Source organism: Conger conger, chromosome 5 (assembly GCF_963514075.1).
Source record: "Conger conger chromosome 5, fConCon1.1, whole genome shotgun sequence".
Classification (NCBI taxonomy): domain Eukaryota; kingdom Metazoa; phylum Chordata; class Actinopteri; order Anguilliformes; family Congridae; genus Conger; species Conger conger.
The window spans coordinates 10349506-10368125 of NC_083764.1; the positions used below are offsets into that span (position 1 = coordinate 10349506).

The window sequence follows — 18620 nt, forward strand, 5'->3', positions numbered from 1 at the left end:
TTTGAGGACAATGGTCCCGTTCTGCTAAAAAAAAAACCTCACTTGTATTTTAATCTTTATTTTTACAGCATTTGTAAGGTCTGTAGTACCGATTCCAGGTCTGAGGATAATATGCATTACTATGACTTCGGTCAAGAAACACTGCAGAGTATTATTCAGAAATACCACGATGGGAGTTGAAAGACTAAAATACCGATTGGCGCTGCAGCTGTTAACACTACACTAGATGGCGCTCTGATACGCGAATTGGCTCGCTTTCAAAATGCTAGTTTTGCCACTTAAACATTTTATTTTTTATTTTTGTATTAGTCTCATCGATCCTGTTGATCAGGTTCTGGTATTTTGGTATAATAAAACGAATCTGACTACTCTCATAGGCAGTCACTTTTGGTGAAGTGGTTACGCTAAACACGAAGCACGCACTCTTCAAGGGCATAAATCATACAAAATGTGTTAATTTTGAAAATAACGGAAAAAAGCACACCACAGCCCGACACTGGCAACAAAATTTGTCCACCAAATATGTGGAATTCATTTGCCAAACATTTCCCACTAATATAGTTTCCGTGTATCACGCCTTCAGGAACTTCAAACCGGAATGGGCAGTTGTGCTGCCGCTTACTGAATCCGAAATTCACCTCTCTTTAGCAGAGTTCCGTATTTAGTAATGTGAAGCTTGTGCATTTAAAGACCGGAAGTCGTGTAATTTGCTTTCCCAAAACGTGACAAAGTAAAAGCCATCTCACGGAATTAATATGTAGCCCAGGCTTTCGTCACATTGGAACGCTTCGTTTGTGTGATTTTCATTTCAAGTTTTAACACAAAATAAGCAATTGAGTATTTAAGTAAATGCAAATATAATATAGTAAAAGACAACAGCCCCCCATTGTGTCAGTAGTCCACGTTTTGGCTGTGCTTTCCTTTGTATGGTCGAATAAATATTTTGTTGAACGTTGCTAAGAATACATTTATGTATCCCTGGTCTTCAAGTACCCATAAAATAACTAAAGGAGCGTCCTTTAAACCTGTTTCAATGAACGTGTTGCAATGGAGCACTTTATTTTACATTATTTTTTTTCCCACATGGAAATCTTGTGCTTTTATTTTGAAATTGTCGCTCAATGCATACATAGGAAGTTTAACCCTTAAATTCGCAAATTTCCACACAGCGGCTCCTTTTCCTGTGTTGTCCGCTGTGCAGGCTACCGTGCTGCTGCAGGGAGGGAGGAAACGCCAATAAATCCAGCCGGAACGTGGGAATCTCAAATTTTAAAGCGTGTGCCTCTATGATCCTGCTACAGCCAAGCATACCCCACCCAACTTTCACTAGGTAAGGTAAGTCGATGAATAAGTGGGGCTGACGATCGCGAAAAGATGCAAGGCATTCGGAGACTAAGATAGCCATTCTCACGTTTGTGTTAGCAGGCTGGCCAGTCAGCCAATTTGACTACAGCGATGGGCTAATATTAGCTAGCATGCTACATAGCTAGAATGTCGTTAGCCGTATGTAGCGAAATTGGCATGGTAGCTTGACATTTCATTTATAATATTACTTGCTGTGGTTGCATTCGCTCCAAATATGCACGTAGACGACAACGGCTAGACTAGAGCTGTAAAGATTGTGAGCTAGCCTAACTCAATGAGCTCACTCACTCACCTCGGTGTCTTGCCGGCTGGTTAAACCGATTGACTTGGCTTGCTAGGTGTCGGCCCTAACCAATTGTGATGCAGAGGAAAACTGATTTTCTGAAAACCGAACCCTTTTTTATTGATCTTGTAAATTTAAATGTATATTTGTATGTTAATAATGAATTGGTAGGGTTAATATCTCGATTAAGGTCTGTCACTTTATCCAAGTTACCGTAGCCATGACATTGGGTTACATTTCGTGGGTTTTTATTTTTTGTTGAGTAACGTTCACTTCGCTAACGTAAAATTGACTACTGAACACGATAGTGTAAGATAACTAAATCGCCATTCGACCGATTCACAATTTTGTACGACTAGGGCGGAGTGGATTTAGCTATCGAGAGGAAAGTAACAGTGGTGTAGGGATTATGGGATTATCGTTGTATAAGGACAGCACGGCGAGCCTACAAATTGTGTAAAACGATTACTGTATTCGGCGGCCCGTGTGTTTATGTTAAAAATTGACAGTCTTTGATTGCTCCACAAACAAACGCTGAGTAACGTCTGTGTAATTTGCTTACTATGCTTCAGACCGAGTTTTAAACAAAACCGTTTGTGGAAGGACAAAAACAAAAACTGCCAATACTCTTTTATGAAGTTATTTTCATTTTGATTTGTGTTGTGCCTGATGTGACTCAATTCAGGAACATAAGTTTCTTTAAGGAATGGGTCCTACAGAGTGAGTGATTTAATGAATACAGTTTGGCCTGAGGCAGCATTTGTTAAGTTTGTGTTAAATGTTCTTCCTGTTATTGTATTGCTAAATATTCGGTTGCACCCAGGAAATAGCTTGTTAAATGTATACCGTATTGGTTCCCCACAGGCCAGTGTGTAGCTTGTCTTGGATTGTAGAGAACGTGTCCTTTTGGACCATGAAAGGTTCAGGGTTTGATAGACTCGGGCAAGGCTACACACTTATACATCTAATACTACCCACCAATTGAAATTTTGGATCTGTCTGCATATAGCTACACATTTGAGCTGAACATGTGTATATATATATATAAGTTGAAAGTATTATCGGCCACGTTCACGTTGCAATGACAGACGTTAATTTTCACAAAAGTATTGCCCTATTTCAGCTGATTGTTAATGACTCCCCACAGAGAGGTTGGGCAATTATTAATCAAAGGCATGTCAAGTTTGCGTATCGTATGATCGGCTGTGCACGTGAGATCCGAGATAACGGAATCTTGTTCAGTCTTGTGTAGCGCACCTTGCAGCGCTTTGGCGTAACTACTCTCCAGAGTATCCTGCCAGGAAGATGTGAGACAGTTGATCAGCTTATCTATTAACCTCAAACTTCATATTGAAACCTTACAGGCCCGCTTTATGGTAGGCTATAAACATTCTTTTGGCTGTCGCCTACCAGCAAGCCGAGTAAACTCTACCGGAGAGGTCCATCTTATTTTGAAAAATATAACACTTGGCCTTCAAGTGGATTATGGAGGAGGGTTGAATGTGTGGCTAAATATAGAGCCTGGTTGTAAGGTGTTGGGAAGATGTGGTTGAATACACCGGGGAGTTCTGTAACCAAAAACTCCAGCTGTGAAATGCAGTCTTATCACTTCAGAACCTCAAAGCACGTTTTTGATATGCAGCACCTTTTGAAGTTGGTGTACAAACTATGTACTTTGTTGCCATTTTTGGACACAGCTGGTGGGGAGAGAGGTGGTGTACTTGTATTGAAATGTTGATGTTTGGAGCCTTGTTTCTAGTATCTTATCTGCATGATCTCAGCCTGGATGTTGACGGCTTGGTAACAACCAATGTGGTAACTAGGCCTGTGCTGGTAGATATGGGGTGCTGGTGAACTGGTAAACTGCCTGTAGGTGTGCTCCTAGGCCTCGGCTGATGCGGATTCTCCTGGTTGTACCTGAGTCGCTGGTTTTGGCAGACGCGGGTGACCTGTGCTGATAAGGTGCGAGGAGGATGTGTTTCAATCCAACCAGTTTGTGCTCATTTTGGCCCTCCTCCGATCGATTTTTCTCCTAATCCGGACACTGGCATCTGTCCTTCATTCAGCAGGAGCTGACTAGTCCCTCTCCAACCTCTCCCAAGTAGCCTAGGTCTGCTGAGTAGGCAGCTGATGGAGGCCCATGAGGCTTGCCCTTTCAGAGGAAGACTGGTCCTCCACTCAAGGAGGGAGGATGGATTGTCAATGTTGCAGTTTGTCTGGTTTGGTCACATAAGTACAACTTGGGTTTTCAGTTTCAGGGGGTCTTACTCTAGGATCATGAGATAGGAGCATTACCACGCTCCCCAGTGAACTATCCAGTGCTAACAGCCTTTAAGTGTACTTTCGGGAGAACAAAATATAGATGTGAGACAAAATTATTTGAAAGAGGTGGGTGGGAACGCCTCTATGATGCCGACTTGGGTGTTATCAAAGGCTCCAGTCGAAGGAAGGTCTCACCAGCAGGAATCTTTGTGCTCTTTCTGGGGTCTGGTTGCCTTTTGGGGGCAGCGTCCAGAACCCCTCAGGCACCCCCTTCCTGGGGGAGGGAGCAGGGAAGGCAGCACCTGTGACAAACACCCCCCCCCCCCCCCACCCGCCTTCCCCCTTTCCTGTTTTTTAATTGGATCAGAAGGCCTAATGAATTTCGGCACCTCGTCCGCAGTGGTTTCATTAGCCCTGGCTAATTACGCTTCGGAGGTGTGCCGTCAACATGCGCTCCGTCTTTACCCTCCGCTCCCTGAGAAACTAACAGTGGCGTGACAAGCCTTGGCGTGACGCTGAAAGGGTGCTGGGGGCGTGCCTGAATGAACACGTGCTGTATGTTGAGGGCACGTGGGATACTAGGCAGTGAACTGCAAAAAAACAAAAAAACAAATTAAGGTGTGAAATTTCATATTGAAAGAAATGTAGAGTCGCTTCCTTCCTAGAATATTTTGGTTGTAATTTTTTTATATAGTAGAATAGCAGAATCTCTAGGCTTTGTACAGCCTCTGTGTTTCGTAGCAGCGAGCGGTGTGTGTGTGTGTGTGTGTGTGTGTGTGTGTGTGTGTGTGTGTGTGTGTGTGTGTGTTACAGCTTAGTGCTGTTTTGTTGTGCTCTTAAGGGTGTTGATATGGTTACCTTGCAGGGCTGCTGTTCAGTTCAACTCTAATCCTGGTGGAAGATGCAAAAAAGTTGCACTGGGGACCAAAAGAAGAACTATAGGGGCGGAGATATGCATTGCTACACCTTTGCCTATGCAAACGTGTAGCTACCGCACTCATCCTGTGTGCTCTATAGAAAGCACCCTGCTAACACAAAGCATTTTCATAATGTTGTGTTATAACGTTGATAAAATTGACGACATTTTGTGTTGGTCAGACAAGGCATGCAAATGGAAGCTGTGCCTCCAGGTTGGAATCGCCTGTGGGCAAGCAGCCCAGTTACCTGGAGAGGCTGCATTAGCACAGAAACTGAACGGGCTGGAGAGCCCGGACCGACCCGGGGCCTTGTGCGGACCTGTTGAGAGTTTGTTTTCCTTCAGGGAGGGTGAGGGTGACAGTAACGCATCCGCACTCTTTGGTAAGACTGGTCCTTTGACTTGGTTGACTCATTTCCTCCGACTTGCACAAGGAGTGTCCGACCGTCTGCTACGTCTCAGTGAAGGCAAACCAGTGGCCTCCAGTTCTCCTGCTGCCTGTCTGCGGCGCTCTGTGGCTGGTGTCTCGCTGCATTGTTAAGATGCCAGGCACCGCTTCAGCTGTGCTGCTGCTGCACATCGGCGTGTGTGTGTGTGTGTGTGTGTGTGTGTGTGTGTGTGTGTGTGTGTGTGTGTGTGTGTGTGTGTGTGTGTGTGTGTGTGTGTGTGTGTGTGTGTGTGTGTGTGTGTGTGGTGAATGCACTGCGGTGCGGTCACCATTTAGCTATGGTGGAATGCAGCCAATAAAACTGGGCAAACCGTGTCACATGACGCATGACCTGACTCCATTGTTCGTCCTCATTGGTTGAAAGGGTATTTGTCCTCAGTCTTCTGTGTTCCTGGGAGCTGCCCTCACTCAGGCTTAGGAACTTGGGTAATTTTCCTTCATGTGACTCCTAAACTTTGCTATTGTTGTGCCGAAAGTTAGCACCATGTTTCTTTTTTTGTTTGTTTCTCTTTAAATGCAGGAACGTCTGTGAGTCTAAAGTTGGAATCTCATTGGAAACTCTCAAAACTTGAACTTGAGCCAGTTTAGCCCAGGTCTTTGTAAAGGCCTGCGCAGAACTGTTACTGTGAGGAGTTTCGGTTTTGCCGTTGGGCACGGTGGGAATGCAAATGAAGGTGTGCTGCAAAGAGGGTTTGTTCCTCGGTTGGGAAGTCTATCTGGAGACGGACCAGTTAGCGTGTGCAACTGAGGTGATTTCTGTCCCTGCAGGCTGGGAGAAGCCAAGGCAGTTCACCGTCTGCTAAATGCCAGCGTGTAGACCTGCATGTTTGCAAAGCATTAACTACTCCAAACATCGTTTCCCAGCCGGAGTGCTCTGGTGTGCCAGGTCAGGTGTGCCATGTGATTAAAAAAATAAATGTAAAGTTACAATGACTTTGAAGACCTTAAATGACCATATGAATGTCGTTAAAATCCATATTGCTTAACAAGATAACATTCAGGCCTACTGTTGACACGTCACCTCAACGTTAGTACGTCACTCGCTTTTGAGAGTGGTGCGGCATGCGATTCTGTAAGTTTGGACAGTGTGACGTTTGCGAAGCGCTGGTTTAAAACCTCGATTGCCGTTCGACCGGGAGCGGAAACCGCACCGGTGTGGCAGACGGTGCCACCAGGTGTGGGCACCGGGGGTTTTGCCTGGTAAGGTCTGCGAGGCGGAATAATCTGTAAGATCAGCAGAATGTAATCGCCTTTAGCCTGGAGGCCACAGCGCTACGGTGTGGCCTGCTGCTCCACTGCGCTGCCTTTGTGCTGCTCTGAGCGGCTTTAGGCTCTGCCCCAGGGTGTCTTCCTCTGGGCCTCCTTTGTGTCCGAGGGCCTGTTTTTAGCCCCTTCATTGTACTCGTTTTGCAGGCCAGACCAGTCTGAGAAGAGGTCTGTGCTATTTAGGAAGGGATGACAAATATCTTTTTAATTCTGAAGAGCCCTGGAATGTTCATTACACAACGTCAGATTTTCAGTTTTGATATTTGTATGATAGTTTGTTTTTTTTTGTTTGTTTTTTTCTTGCAGTATCTTCTACATTACAGTAAAACTTGTTAGCACTTCCAAATTCGTTGGGTATGCCCTTTTTATTTTTCTCTCACAAAACAAATGCTGTCAAAATACATCATTGCCAATATCATGAATATAATGCCGGTATTTTGTGCAGGGGTTTTTTCCTCTCTGCTAGAGTTGGTTTTCAAGTATTAGCCCTGTGTTCACATCCTTCATAAAGACTTGTCGTGACTCATAATAAAGCCCACTCACTGTCATTCATCCTTCCAACAAATGATCTCTGTATTAATGCGCGCACAATTCCCACAAGAACCTGGATCTCTGCAGGGTATGTCAGTGTTTTCCACAGTCGAGCGACACTGTATTGCATTCCCGCTCCCGTGTGGGTTAATATCGCGGCTCATTCGCGCGGCTCTGCCTCCCAGTCGAATGCTTCCGGAAAGATCTCCTGAGTATCCCTCTCTTGGCAGATTTAAAGAATGGCGGAGCCAAACCGGCCTCAGAGGAAGATGTCCACCACGGGGGACAGCCTGTACAAGGTACTAGGCCTGGAGAAGGGGGCGACAGCCGAGGACATCAAAAAAGCTTACAGGTAACGAGGTGTTTATTTTCCCCCCGTGTTTCCGCTGGGCGTCGTTCATCCTGCGCGTGCTTATGCGCGCTCGGGGGGTCAGCCAGGTGGATTGTGGGTAAGGAGCGGCGGGTTGTCACGGTTTACAGCACCGCCACCACTGCTGCTGCTGTTGTTTTGTTAGCGGGTGTTGGATGTGAAAGGGCGCACGTCCGCGTGAAGCAGGAAGCCGGCCGTGTTTATTTGGAGATTGTTCCAGGGTTCCATTTTAAACCTGCTGTCGTTACGCCCGTCATCAGACTGCAGCTCAGGCCAACACCTTGCATGTCATAATCTGTATAATGCTGTAGGATTTATCCCTGGATTGAGATTGTTGGATTTTTAAACCAACTTTTCAGTGGGGGGTTTTTTTTTTTTGTGTTTTTGTCTGTGTGTTTAGCCAAATGGGAAGAGGCAGGGTGAAAGTGTAACTCAACAGTTTTGGATAAATGGTTTATATTAAGGTATAAAAAGGATTAGAAGCGCATTTGTTTGAACACTTGACCCAGAGCTGCAAATCTGTAATCTGCAGAGCACCTGCCTCTGGCATTCCGGGTCATTCCAAATCTGTGGGAATTAGTGAAATATGAAAAATTACTGAAATATTTTTAATATTCAAGATGTATACGTGTCATATTTCTAAATCATATATATTATATTAATTATACCGTTTTCATCATCTCTTTCGCCATTGACTGGGTATGCTGGATTATTCTGTGTTTTGACCATTGTTCTGACCTGAAAAGCAAATAAAGTTTAAAATGAAAATGGAGCAGGCTGGGAAATGTAGTTCTTTGCTCTGCCTTTCTGTAGGAAACTTGCGCTGAAATATCACCCGGACAAAAACCCCGACAACCCGGAGGCGGCCGAGAAGTTCAAAGAGATCAACAACGCCAACTCCATCCTGAACGATGACACCAAGCGGAAGATCTACGACGAGTATGGCTCCATGGGCCTCTACGTGTCAGAGCAGTTCGGGGAGGAGAGTGTCAAGTACTACTTCCTCATGTCCAAGTGGTGGTTCAAGGTGAGGAGGAGGAGGAGGAGGAGGAGGAGGGCTGCCCCTACTCTGCCCTTCTCCCGCACGCTTCACATTTCACACCGAGGTGGAGCCCCTGCTCCTTCCTGGCCCCCCTCTTGTTTCTAATGCGGCGTAAAAATGTCAAACACGTTAACGTGGTAACAGGTGACGACTGCAGTGGTACAAGCTACAGAAAGCGTTGATGGAAATGTTGCTATGGTGTTTTGGTGGGATAGTTTTATTTTGGGTAGGTGCTTGGTATTCTAGAAGCATGTGAACGAGAAGGGATAGAACAGCTTGTCTCATTAATTGAATGTTACCTGCGCTGGATGTGGATATGGGAGCCACAACTTCCTTCATGTTACTTCTTTCCTTTGTCCCTCCACTATGAGTCTGGGAAAATTGAGCTAGTGGTGGAGGTTCTGCAGGGTTCACAGCGCACAGGAGTTTCCCGTCGCCGTCTCGCTGAACACGTTGAATATCCGTTTTGCTGTCTGCTGCATACCGCTACCATGTGAACGCAGCATAGGAGCGTGAGGCCGTGAATGAGCTCCAGGCCTCAGATTAACACCGGCTGTTGCACAGAGACGCTCCCCAGAGCTTGCATGCCAACCCCCCTTACCCCCCTTTGAGGCAAGCTCCATTAAGGGGATTGGGCCTCCCTTGGCCTTTGGAGCTGTGTCCTGTGTTGCCACAGCAACCCTAGTCATCGATTAGCCTGGCCTTGTGGAGCGATTAGCCGGGCCTGGTTGCCCTTGGCACCAGCTGTGCCCCTCCGGGCCGTGGCTTTGCCAGTCTGGCAGAGTAGAAAATTCTCCCAAATAACCCCTGTGTGTGACGTACCAGTGTCTGCTCTGCAAGATGATTTCTTCAGTTACGTTATTTGATTCCTTTAACCCTTGCAGTCCCAAGCACAATATGAAGTGGCTCCACCCACATCCCAAGGGCATTGGGAAAATTGAGAAAGTTGTGAATTTTGAACTGTTTTAATAGGGGATCAAATCTATAGTATGGTGGTCATTTTGATAGGTTGAAAAGGTATAAGGTCAAGAGATATGGCACGCTTTGGATTTTACAGTAGTTACGCTTCAGTGCCATTTGGCATTCTTGGGACTGAAGGGGTCAATTTCTTGCCAGTCTGCAGTCCTGTAACGCTGCTCTTTGGGGTGGATCTGAAACACTGCCCCCTTGTGCCCATCATGCAGAGGGGGGTGTCTGTTTCTCAGCATTAGGTAATCAAGGTATGGGTCGGTAGCAAGGGAGTGCACCTGCTGACACCCAAATATTGAATGCTGTTATGTAACCTCTCTCACTCACACTGATCCAATTAGATGTATTCTGCGATTCTGTGATGACAGCATGACAGGAGACACAGTTTTTACCGATGAAATGTAATGGTATTGATTAGTCTTTTTTATTTATAGCGGATGTTTTGCAGTGATGTACTGTTGTGACGCAGTCAGAAACAAGTGCTGAGTGGAAAGGTCTTGATTTACGGCCCGGTTCAGTCTTTGACATAATTGGACTCTGTCCAGCAGACCAGTCGGTGAATCTGAAAATGATGCTCCAGAACAGTCATCTGATCCCTGAATTGAGAAAGCGGGCAGTTGGACCTGTAGGCAAAATGGAGGGGTTTGGCATCTCAACTCATCTAACCTTTGGACCACCTCGTCATGGATTTTAATGAGATTTGTCATTCTGATTTGGCCTTATAAGAAACCCGTAGAACTGAAATTACACTTCTCTTGAATTTTTAATATGGGAGGTATGGCCTAATGAAGTTTGCACTAATTTGTGTGACTCCATGACTTGCCCCATCTCCTTTTTAATGTAGGTCGTAGAGAAATGGTTCTAATATCACTATTAGCCCTATCTTCTACGTATTATTTTCACAAAACATTATTTTCTTTTAGCCTGGGTAAGTCAGTATAATACATTGATACTGATATTGCTACTGCTTGGCCAGACTGTCTTCATACCTGACTGCCAGGTGAAGGGAGGGTGGAAAAACAGGAATTGGTGAAACACAACTGTGTCATTCTACTTCCCAGCAGTAATGATATCTTTGCAATGACTCCCAATATCCAAGACCAAATTTTCTGGCAATGGTGTTGACATTATGAACTAACTTTGGTGAAAATTTAGTGCATTTTGGAATATAGGTTAGTTTGCAAATCAGATTCGAAGATTATAATCACTGTCTGACCATCGTCGCTCTCTTGCAGACGCTGGTTCTGTGCTGCGGGGTGTTCACCTGCTGCTGCTGCTGTTGCTGCTGCTGTTTCTGCTGCGGCAAGTGCAAGCCTCCCGAGGAGGACGAGAACTACCAGTACGTGGACCCGGAGGACCTGGAGGCCCAGATCAAGGCCGAGCAGGACGGAGGTGAGCAGGCCACACCCGACAGGGAAGGGGGGCTGTGAGACACCTTGGGCTCATTCTCTTCTTTTTTTTTTTCTTTTCTTTTTCCTTCTCCTTTTCTTGCCCATGTCCCCACCCATCGGGAGAGGCTAGGAAAAGATGAAAGTAAAAGAAGTAAAGGCAATTAGGCAAATGGAATGTCCTCGCTCTGTCAGTTTCAAAGCCACGTCAACCCACAGGTCAATCACTTATACATCACGCTTTTGGAAGCAAATACTTCCGCGAAGGATGCGCTCATGTTTCCTCACAAGAAAGGAAAGTTCCAGACTTCTGAACTATTACGTCTAGCTCCTGGATGGGTTGGAAGCATTTCACGGGTTGGAACGTCCTTGAAGATGGCGATCGATTTCCGGGTCGGGAGCAAGGAAAAGATAAAAGGGGAGAAAAATAAGCGATTGACCACCCACGTCCGTCCGTTTGTCCGTCCATCTCTGGGCCACACTCCACTCTAGCACTGTAAGCAGCCCAGTCCAGCAGATGGGGGTTTTCTTTTCTTTTTTTCAGCCTGACTCGGTGCTGTCAGTTTTCTTTACAGAGAACACACCTCGAAGGAGGTGCAGAGGTGCAGAGGTGCAGCTGGGACCCAAATTACACCCCTGAAGAGCCTCTAGCACCTCCTCAGCCCTTCATCAGACCCTGTCGTCCCAGCACACCTCTCCCCCTGTATCAGTCTCTGTTTTACACAAGAAGCCAAATTTATCATTCTGATGTCTCCTCAAAATAGAGCTGACAGGCCCCTTACTGAAAGTAAAATGGTGTGATTTCTGGTCTCTCACGAAAACATCCATATGGTGACGCACTCCTAAAATTGGTCTAAATTTGTCTGCCTGTAGTTTTTATCGTGTGTTTGTCTCTATAAACTAGACCTGTATCAGGTCTAATCGACTAGTCTACAGAGGTTAATGCTCTTTTTGAGAGACGATTGTATTCTTGGAGAGTTATTTCTTCCTCCTTTTTTTTCCCCACAAAAGAGCTGGAATGGCTTTATTTAATAACCCAGTGAAAGAGGTGGTCATGGGTGATTGAAGCGGGAAGTGGTGTCGTCTTGCAAGCTCAACACCCCCTATTTCACTGGAATCCGGTTGGTGTCCAGCGCACGTTGTTCAGTAATCCGCACACAAATACGCACAGTATCGCACACAGTGCCGTACTTTGTCTCAGAAACATTGCTCCTCTGGGCGCTTTCTAATTTTAAGAACTGTGGCAAACGGCTTTAAGACGTTCCGCTGCCGCCATGAGACAAACTCTCCTCCCAGGAACGCGGCGGGGAGCGCGGTTGCAGCGCTGCTCAATCCTCCATTGTTTTCCACAATGCCCATCTCAATGCCGCTCTGCCCTAGACTCTATAAATAGAGCAGATGACTCACTCTGACTCATGCAGATTGTTGGAACAACATCGTGAGGCCGACATCGCTCCCCGGCTCGAACGTTCCTGCCATTTGGGGTTTGGTAGAGGTGTCCAATCACCTGGTGACTTGTCAGCAGTGTGAATAGCCAAAAAGTACCTCAGAAGCCTAAGCTGCATGAGTCGCATACATTTTCCATTTAGAAGAGCTATGCCAGAAAGTCCAATAGGCTTTCATCTTACTAGCTAATCCACAGAACTAGTAACCCAATTTGCTACTTGGTCCTGATGTGGAGCCATGAATATTTTGTTTCTGCAGGACTGCTTAAATGGGAAGTTGTGCTTTTAGCAGTCTGCCTTTTCGTTGTGTCTTGGAAGAAAAAGGTGTCTAGGTCTCATTGAACACTTTCATCATTGACACGTCGCGGTTTATGACTGATAAACATTTTATTTTTCCTGTTTGTATTTTCGGTTAATTTTTTTAAGCAACCATGTCTTGCCTCCATTTTGAGTCTAGTGACTAAGGTCTGACTGGACAGAAGGCCACTTTTGATGGGTGGCATTGGCACCACACTATAAACACTCTATAAGCCAGCACTACTCAACTCCACGTCCTGCGGGCCACAGCATCTGCAGCTATTTTCTCCAACCATGCGCTACACCACCTGATTTCACATTCTTTTACCTGCTCGGTTCCAGATAATTCCAGCTCATTATTGAGATCAGGTGGTGTAGTGCATGGTTGAAGCGAATGCCTGCAGACACAGGACGTGGAGTTGAGTAGCGCTGCTGTAAGCACTTTGCTGTAATTCCCAAACGCCCCTGGGGAGTGGTCCGTCCAGAGGGAACCCAGACCGCCTGCAGCCAGATGGCTGGGGCTCATGGGAGTTGTAGTCCTGAGAGGCGGTGGGCGTGTCCCGGCGGAAGGACGGCAGGGGAGTCTCATTAGAAGGTGTGAACGCTCTTGTTTTTCCTTCAGCAGGTGACGTCATAGTAATCGAGCAGCCCGCCTCGAGCCCGGTCCCCGAAAACCCGGGCGAGACCCTCCCGGAGTCCAAATGACTCGTAAGCCCCGGCAGTTTTTGTTCTGCATGGATCCGGCACGTTCTCATCCCACATCGCATTCTGTGCTTCCGCCACATGCCTGGTTCATGTCGTCTGTCACCCAGAGCACTAACCATGGGGGGGGGGGGGGGGGGGGCTTGGCATCATTCCTGCAAATGCCACTGTTCCCTGTCTTGTGACCCGTGTCTGTGGATGTCTTCCCTGTACTGTGTGCCATATTGTAACCGCACTCAAACTCCTCTAACGCTGGCATCATCTTAACCCGGTAGCGGGGAGAGGCTGCAGTGCCGTCTGCATGTTGTGGAACACAAACCTGTCTTTGTTTGGGCTGAGTAATTGGGAGCGAGATAAGTGTGACGGCAGAAGATGGAATGTTGGTGTAAAAACGTTGGCTGCTGTTGTAGGGGAAAGGGAATATTGTTGGTTTGGACAGGGCGATGATCGAGGTGTTTGCTTACGGGAGACAGGGGAGGCCTTTCACCTGGAACGGAGGGTGGATGGCCGCTAGGTTGTGGCGCCTGTGTGTGTGTGTGTGTGTGTGTGTGTGTACATTGTGTGTGCCCATTGTGTGTGCGGGGGAGTGGACTCGGTCATGGTTGGTGTGCAGTCTCCTGTGTGGTCGTCGGCAGCGTCTGCCGCTGTGCAGATTAATCCGCTCGATGTAGCAACGCAGCAGTCCCACCCATGAAACGGGATTTTATTCTGTGATTATCCCTGCATCTCACGATCAGCGTAATCCACCAATGGGTCTTAATGCCCGTTCTTTTATTTACAGAGCACGTAAGCCTGGATTGAAGCAGCCTTCGCCCTTTCAGTGTGATAAATGCACAGTTCTTCACAAACGCAGTTTGGCCCGGTTGAGTTTTGTTGTTTTCTGAAATTATTTGTGAAGGAAAAAAATGACAGCTGGTCTAATTTTGAGCCGAAGTATTGACTGATCACTGGTCAGCTGGTTAGCTGATCTTTGCCTGTGGTCTAGAAGCGGACCAGCTCGTCTGGGCTGATTTCTGATTCGCTGGGACATCCGTCACATCCTGTCCACCCCTCCACTCCATAGGCTCATCTGCTGCACAAACGCTTCATCTGTGGAGTCCGAAAGGGCAAGAACCAACTCTGCTCCCGTGTGTGTGTGTACATGTATGTCTGTGCGCATTGTTTTAAACGTCACTCTTCTCTCTCACTCCCTGCTCTGCATGGCTTTCTGTGCGAAGGACACAAGTGACAGTGTGGATGAAGTGCATCATGGGAAGGGAGGTAGGTGCTCTGGAGAGGGTGCCTGGGCTGGGGTGCCACATTAAATATCCTCCCTCCTCCCCCCGTGCGCTGGAAAGAGCAGTTCCCACCAGGGCCAGGCCTGGCAGTCGGGTGACTGTCATGTGATCGGTTTCTGTTTGCACTGCTGATGTATGCTGCCCATCATGTCTGCAGGGTCCCCAAGGGTCTGAACACCACTCTGAGGCAAATCAGAGACCCGGAATGGATGTGCTTCTGTTTGCATGCAGAGGGGTGTCATTTCCACCCTCGTACTACGTCTATGTTCTGCTTCTCATTTGCTTTACAGCACTTTGCTTCTAATGGCGTTGTAGTAACTGGATCCTGAGCAAGTTAGATTTTGAAAGTTTAGAAGTAGGTTTAGATGCGCTGTATAGACTGTTAGATCAAGAGATTTAGGCCTGCTTTGATTAGGCACACCTCAGCAGAATGTCAGGGGTCATGGTATTTATGTGCAGTAACTCGTGGTGTGTTCTGATAAGCTTCACTTGCCATGCAATAAAAATTGAACCTTGGCTTCTGGCAAAGGCCATAAAAAGCCGTGGGTTTGGACTGTTTGGCAGACTCGGCAGGTTTGGACTGTTTGATATACTATAACCCTCTCTTCCCCCCCTCTCCCTTCGCAGGTCCCAACGCCCCCATTGTGATCCAGCCACATTCCACAGCCAGCACCTCCGACTCCACCTAGATTTCGGCCGGCCAGCCAATCCACTCGCCCCCGCAGTGAGGTGGACACTGTGAAACCCAACCCCCCGGACACGCCCCCTGCGGCCACGCGTCATCAGCACGCCGGCCAATCGCAGCGCCCCCCTCCCCACCCCCCACCCAATCATCAGTGATGTGGTTCATTTTATTTGTGAATGAAGGGCAGTTTTGCCGGTCCTGGTTTTGTAAATGAGGGGGTTCATGCCACAGTCTCCTGCGCCCCCCCCCTGCCACCCACCCCCCGGGACCCCCTACAGTGATGTCACCCTGGCGGACCAATGCGGCGGGCCGATGGACTCGTGTCGGCCCTGCTGGGTGGGGTGTGTCTGTAGGCCCCACCCCAGGCCCTGACCCCTGCTCAGTGGGTGTGAAAACTCTTCATGTGCATGTTTACGATTCTGCATGTGACTGCTGTACAGAACCGGCCCCTCTCTCATTTACACACACACACACACACACACACACACACTTACACTAGTGCACACACACACACACACTTACACTAGTGCACACACATATGTACACACTCTCTCACACACAGACACACAGACATGCACGCATACATACACATGCGTACACACATACCTGTCCACCTGCACACACACACACACACACACACACACAGTATCAGCGTGTCTGCCCTCTGGACTCTGAGTGGCTGGGTTATCCACTACAGCCTGCTAATTACCCCGGCTGTGGACTTGTGTTCTAGTGGAAGGAATAGTTACCTACGCCTGTCCCCACCCTCCTGAAACTGGCCCGACCGCTCTGAAAACACCACCCAGGCACCGGAACGGAACCGATCAGCATCATGAACCAAGCCTGCTAACCTGCGCCTCTGCTTCTTTCTCTAAGCGTTTGAACCACACTGATTTCCCTTTCACTGTAGGACCTGAGTTTTGTGTGTATTCAGTGCATATTCAGTGCATATTCAGTGCATATTCAGTGCATATTCAGTGCATATTCACTGGGTGTCCCCTCCATAAGGTGATGATATTGAGGATGGGCGTGCCGGTGTTAAGAGTAGCAGTGTGTGGGTAGCGGGTGGCGGTGACACACCCGACCTCTGTGTGCCGCAAGAACGCCACGTCCACCAAAATGTATCCGTGCCGCCCGGCTGAATCCGGCCTTGCGATCCCGCGACAGGTACGCTGCAGACCTGGGTAAAATACGTCATTGTTTTTGATTCTAATATTTTTCAACGCTTTACTGCGCTTGTCTGCTGTATTGAAGCATATAAAATACTGCAAACCCCACTTTCTGGTCCTCTTGGTTGGCTCAATTGTACCAGGCAAGATCAGTCGAGCACAGAAAAGTATTTGAATCCAGGTCTGGTACGCTGTGCTTTGCCAAATGAGAGCACACTCCTCTGCTGCTTGTGATGCCAAAAAAAAAAAAAGATATCCAACGGCGTCATGGCTGAAATTCCTTTTTAATTGTAATTTTATTTTAAAGATGATTGTTTTCAAATTCAGGGGAAATTATGTTGGCATCGCAGTGTGCCGTAGGGACAGTGCTGTGAGCTGTGGCCATAGTGTCACAGTGAGACCAAATTTTAAACCGCACAGAGCCAGCTAAGTCCCCAGCTTAACGCATCTGCTCTGGTTTTATTAAAGGTTATCTGGGTACCCCCGTGGTTGGCCAATCCGCTCCCCGCCCCTGTTTGTACTACAGCATAGCGGCCAATAGGAAATAGGACCTTGTGGGCTCCGGCATCGTGGAATGTGGTTACTGTACTGTGACTGAATGCTAAACACCGTTGTGTGTTGCGCTAAATGTTGTGCTTGGAGAGTATGTATGTTGTGAAGATGTGTTGGCTGTGTTGCTCCTCACCAAACGTTATTAAAATAAGGGGGGGGGGGGTCTCTTTTAACCATGACACTACCAGACCTGGTTCAAATGTAATTGTTATGTAAATATCAAATACTTTTCTATGCTTTACTCCATTTGTCTGATGTATTGGAACCTATAAAATACTCTCAAAGGGCAAACCCCACCTTCTGGTTGGCTCAGTTGCACCAGGCAAGATCAATCGAGCACAGAAAAGTATTGATGTAATTGACCCAGGTCTGTGGGTGGCAAACAGGATGCCCCAGTTTGCCCAGAGACTGCAGTCATTCCTAGCATGCGGTGGAATAGTCCAGCATGCCAGCCATGCGCTAATGCGCGGCAGAGGCTAACGCAGTAACTGCGTGACTGCAGGCAGAGCTGTGTGCCGTAACGCCAGGCGGCTCTGACAGTTTTACCTTTTTAGCGCAGTCGTTTACGTCGAAGGAATCTACCTTTTAATTTAACACTAGTCGGGTTTATCATTTTCAATACCGTGTCATTTCAAAAGTAAAAAAAAAAAAAAAAAAAAAAAATTCTAACACTCAGAAGGCCAGCAGGGCCCATGTTTCAGTTGTTATGAAATGCAAATCCTCGGCTCGCGTGCGTGCTGCATGCGTATCTAAGGAACAGGCGGTGAACCTTTGAGTAAACGGGCTACTCCCTTTGTACAGGCGGCCAGGGCGACTGTAAATAATGCTGGCACCTGATGTCCCCGTGGTCACATGAGGAGCGGCATCACGGAGGGTGGCGGGCGGGTGGGAATCGTGTATGCAAATGTTTCCCGAATCCATTTTAATAATGCATTTCTTTTCTCTTTTTTTTTAATCGTGTATCTAAGTTAATGAGCTGGGTTTGTTTTGTTTTTGTTTCTCTCCAAATTGCTGTAGCAACGTGGTTGGGCAGTTTCAAAATCGCTGGCTGTAGCCAAATGCAGATGCCCCCCTCCCCCTTCCCAGGCCAGACGGGTCAGTCAAACGGCATTTTTCGGTCGCTGCCCACCGGTTGACCATGTCAGGGGGGTGGTCCACACTCTCACTGTCATTCCTGGAGGGAGTTGTACAGTACACGACGACTGCCCGCAGTTGCTTTTAGTTTTCCTTTTTATTTCAATTTTATTTTGTTATTATTGTTCTGAACGGTTCCTGATGAAATGTGTTCTGTAAATGTGTATTTATATCATTGAGTCGATGAATAAAACAAATTTGAGGGGTTTTATAGTAAAAGTGGATTGTTCTCGTTCATTGTGTTGGAGAAATTTTTGACCATGCAGGAAATATTGGGTGTTGAATGAACTCGCAAATTTTATATCATCCTGTTGTACTCTAACAGGGTTAATTTTACATAACCTTTTTGTGTGCACCCTGCACTATCAGGGTTGATGTGTAGGGGAAATGTGGATTCTGCCCCTGGGGTATTTCTACCTGCCCTCCGCTGTGTTCTACCCCTGTTTGTGCACTGACCTGCTCCCCTGCAGAGTGGCAGTCTGCTCCAGGACGTCTGCTCTCCCGCCCTCGCCTAAAACA

At 47.2% G+C, this 18620-nt stretch overlaps 1 protein-coding gene across 4 annotated transcripts; it reads left to right on the plus strand.

The window, feature by feature from the left end:
• The first annotated feature begins 1186 nt into the window (after positions 1-1186).
• On the plus strand, positions 1187-17124 carry dnajc5ga (DnaJ (Hsp40) homolog, subfamily C, member 5 gamma a). 4 transcript variants are annotated; one of them, XM_061242462.1, is made up of 6 exons: positions 1187-1335; positions 7302-7423; positions 8255-8468; positions 10688-10844; positions 13205-13290; positions 15189-17124. In XM_061242462.1, exons 2-5 carry the CDS (start codon positions 7311-7313, stop codon positions 13285-13287), a joined length of 567 nt encoding a protein of 188 aa, XP_061098446.1. In that variant the 5' UTR covers positions 1187-1335; positions 7302-7310; the 3' UTR covers positions 13288-13290; positions 15189-17124. The 4 variants fall into 4 exon arrangements, with proteins under 4 accessions (XP_061098446.1, XP_061098444.1, XP_061098447.1 ...); XM_061242460.1 differs by having other exon boundaries at positions 1187-1330; XM_061242463.1 differs by having other exon boundaries at positions 1187-1330; positions 13208-13290.
• Positions 17125-18620: the final 1496 nt, after the last annotated feature.

Bases quoted from the DNA above. Each gene is read 5' to 3' on its own strand.
- dnajc5ga (XM_061242462.1), top strand. From the start codon at position 7,311: ATGGCGGAGCCAAACCGGCCTCAGAGGAAGATGTCCACCACGGGGGAC. The intron at 7,424-8,254 runs GTAACGAGGTGT...GCCTTTCTGTAG, and splicing joins GACATCAAAAAAGCTTACAG to GAAACTTGCGCTGAAATATC. The intron at 10,845-13,204 runs GTGAGCAGGCCA...TTTTTCCTTCAG, and splicing joins CAAGGCCGAGCAGGACGGAG to CAGGTGACGTCATAGTAATC.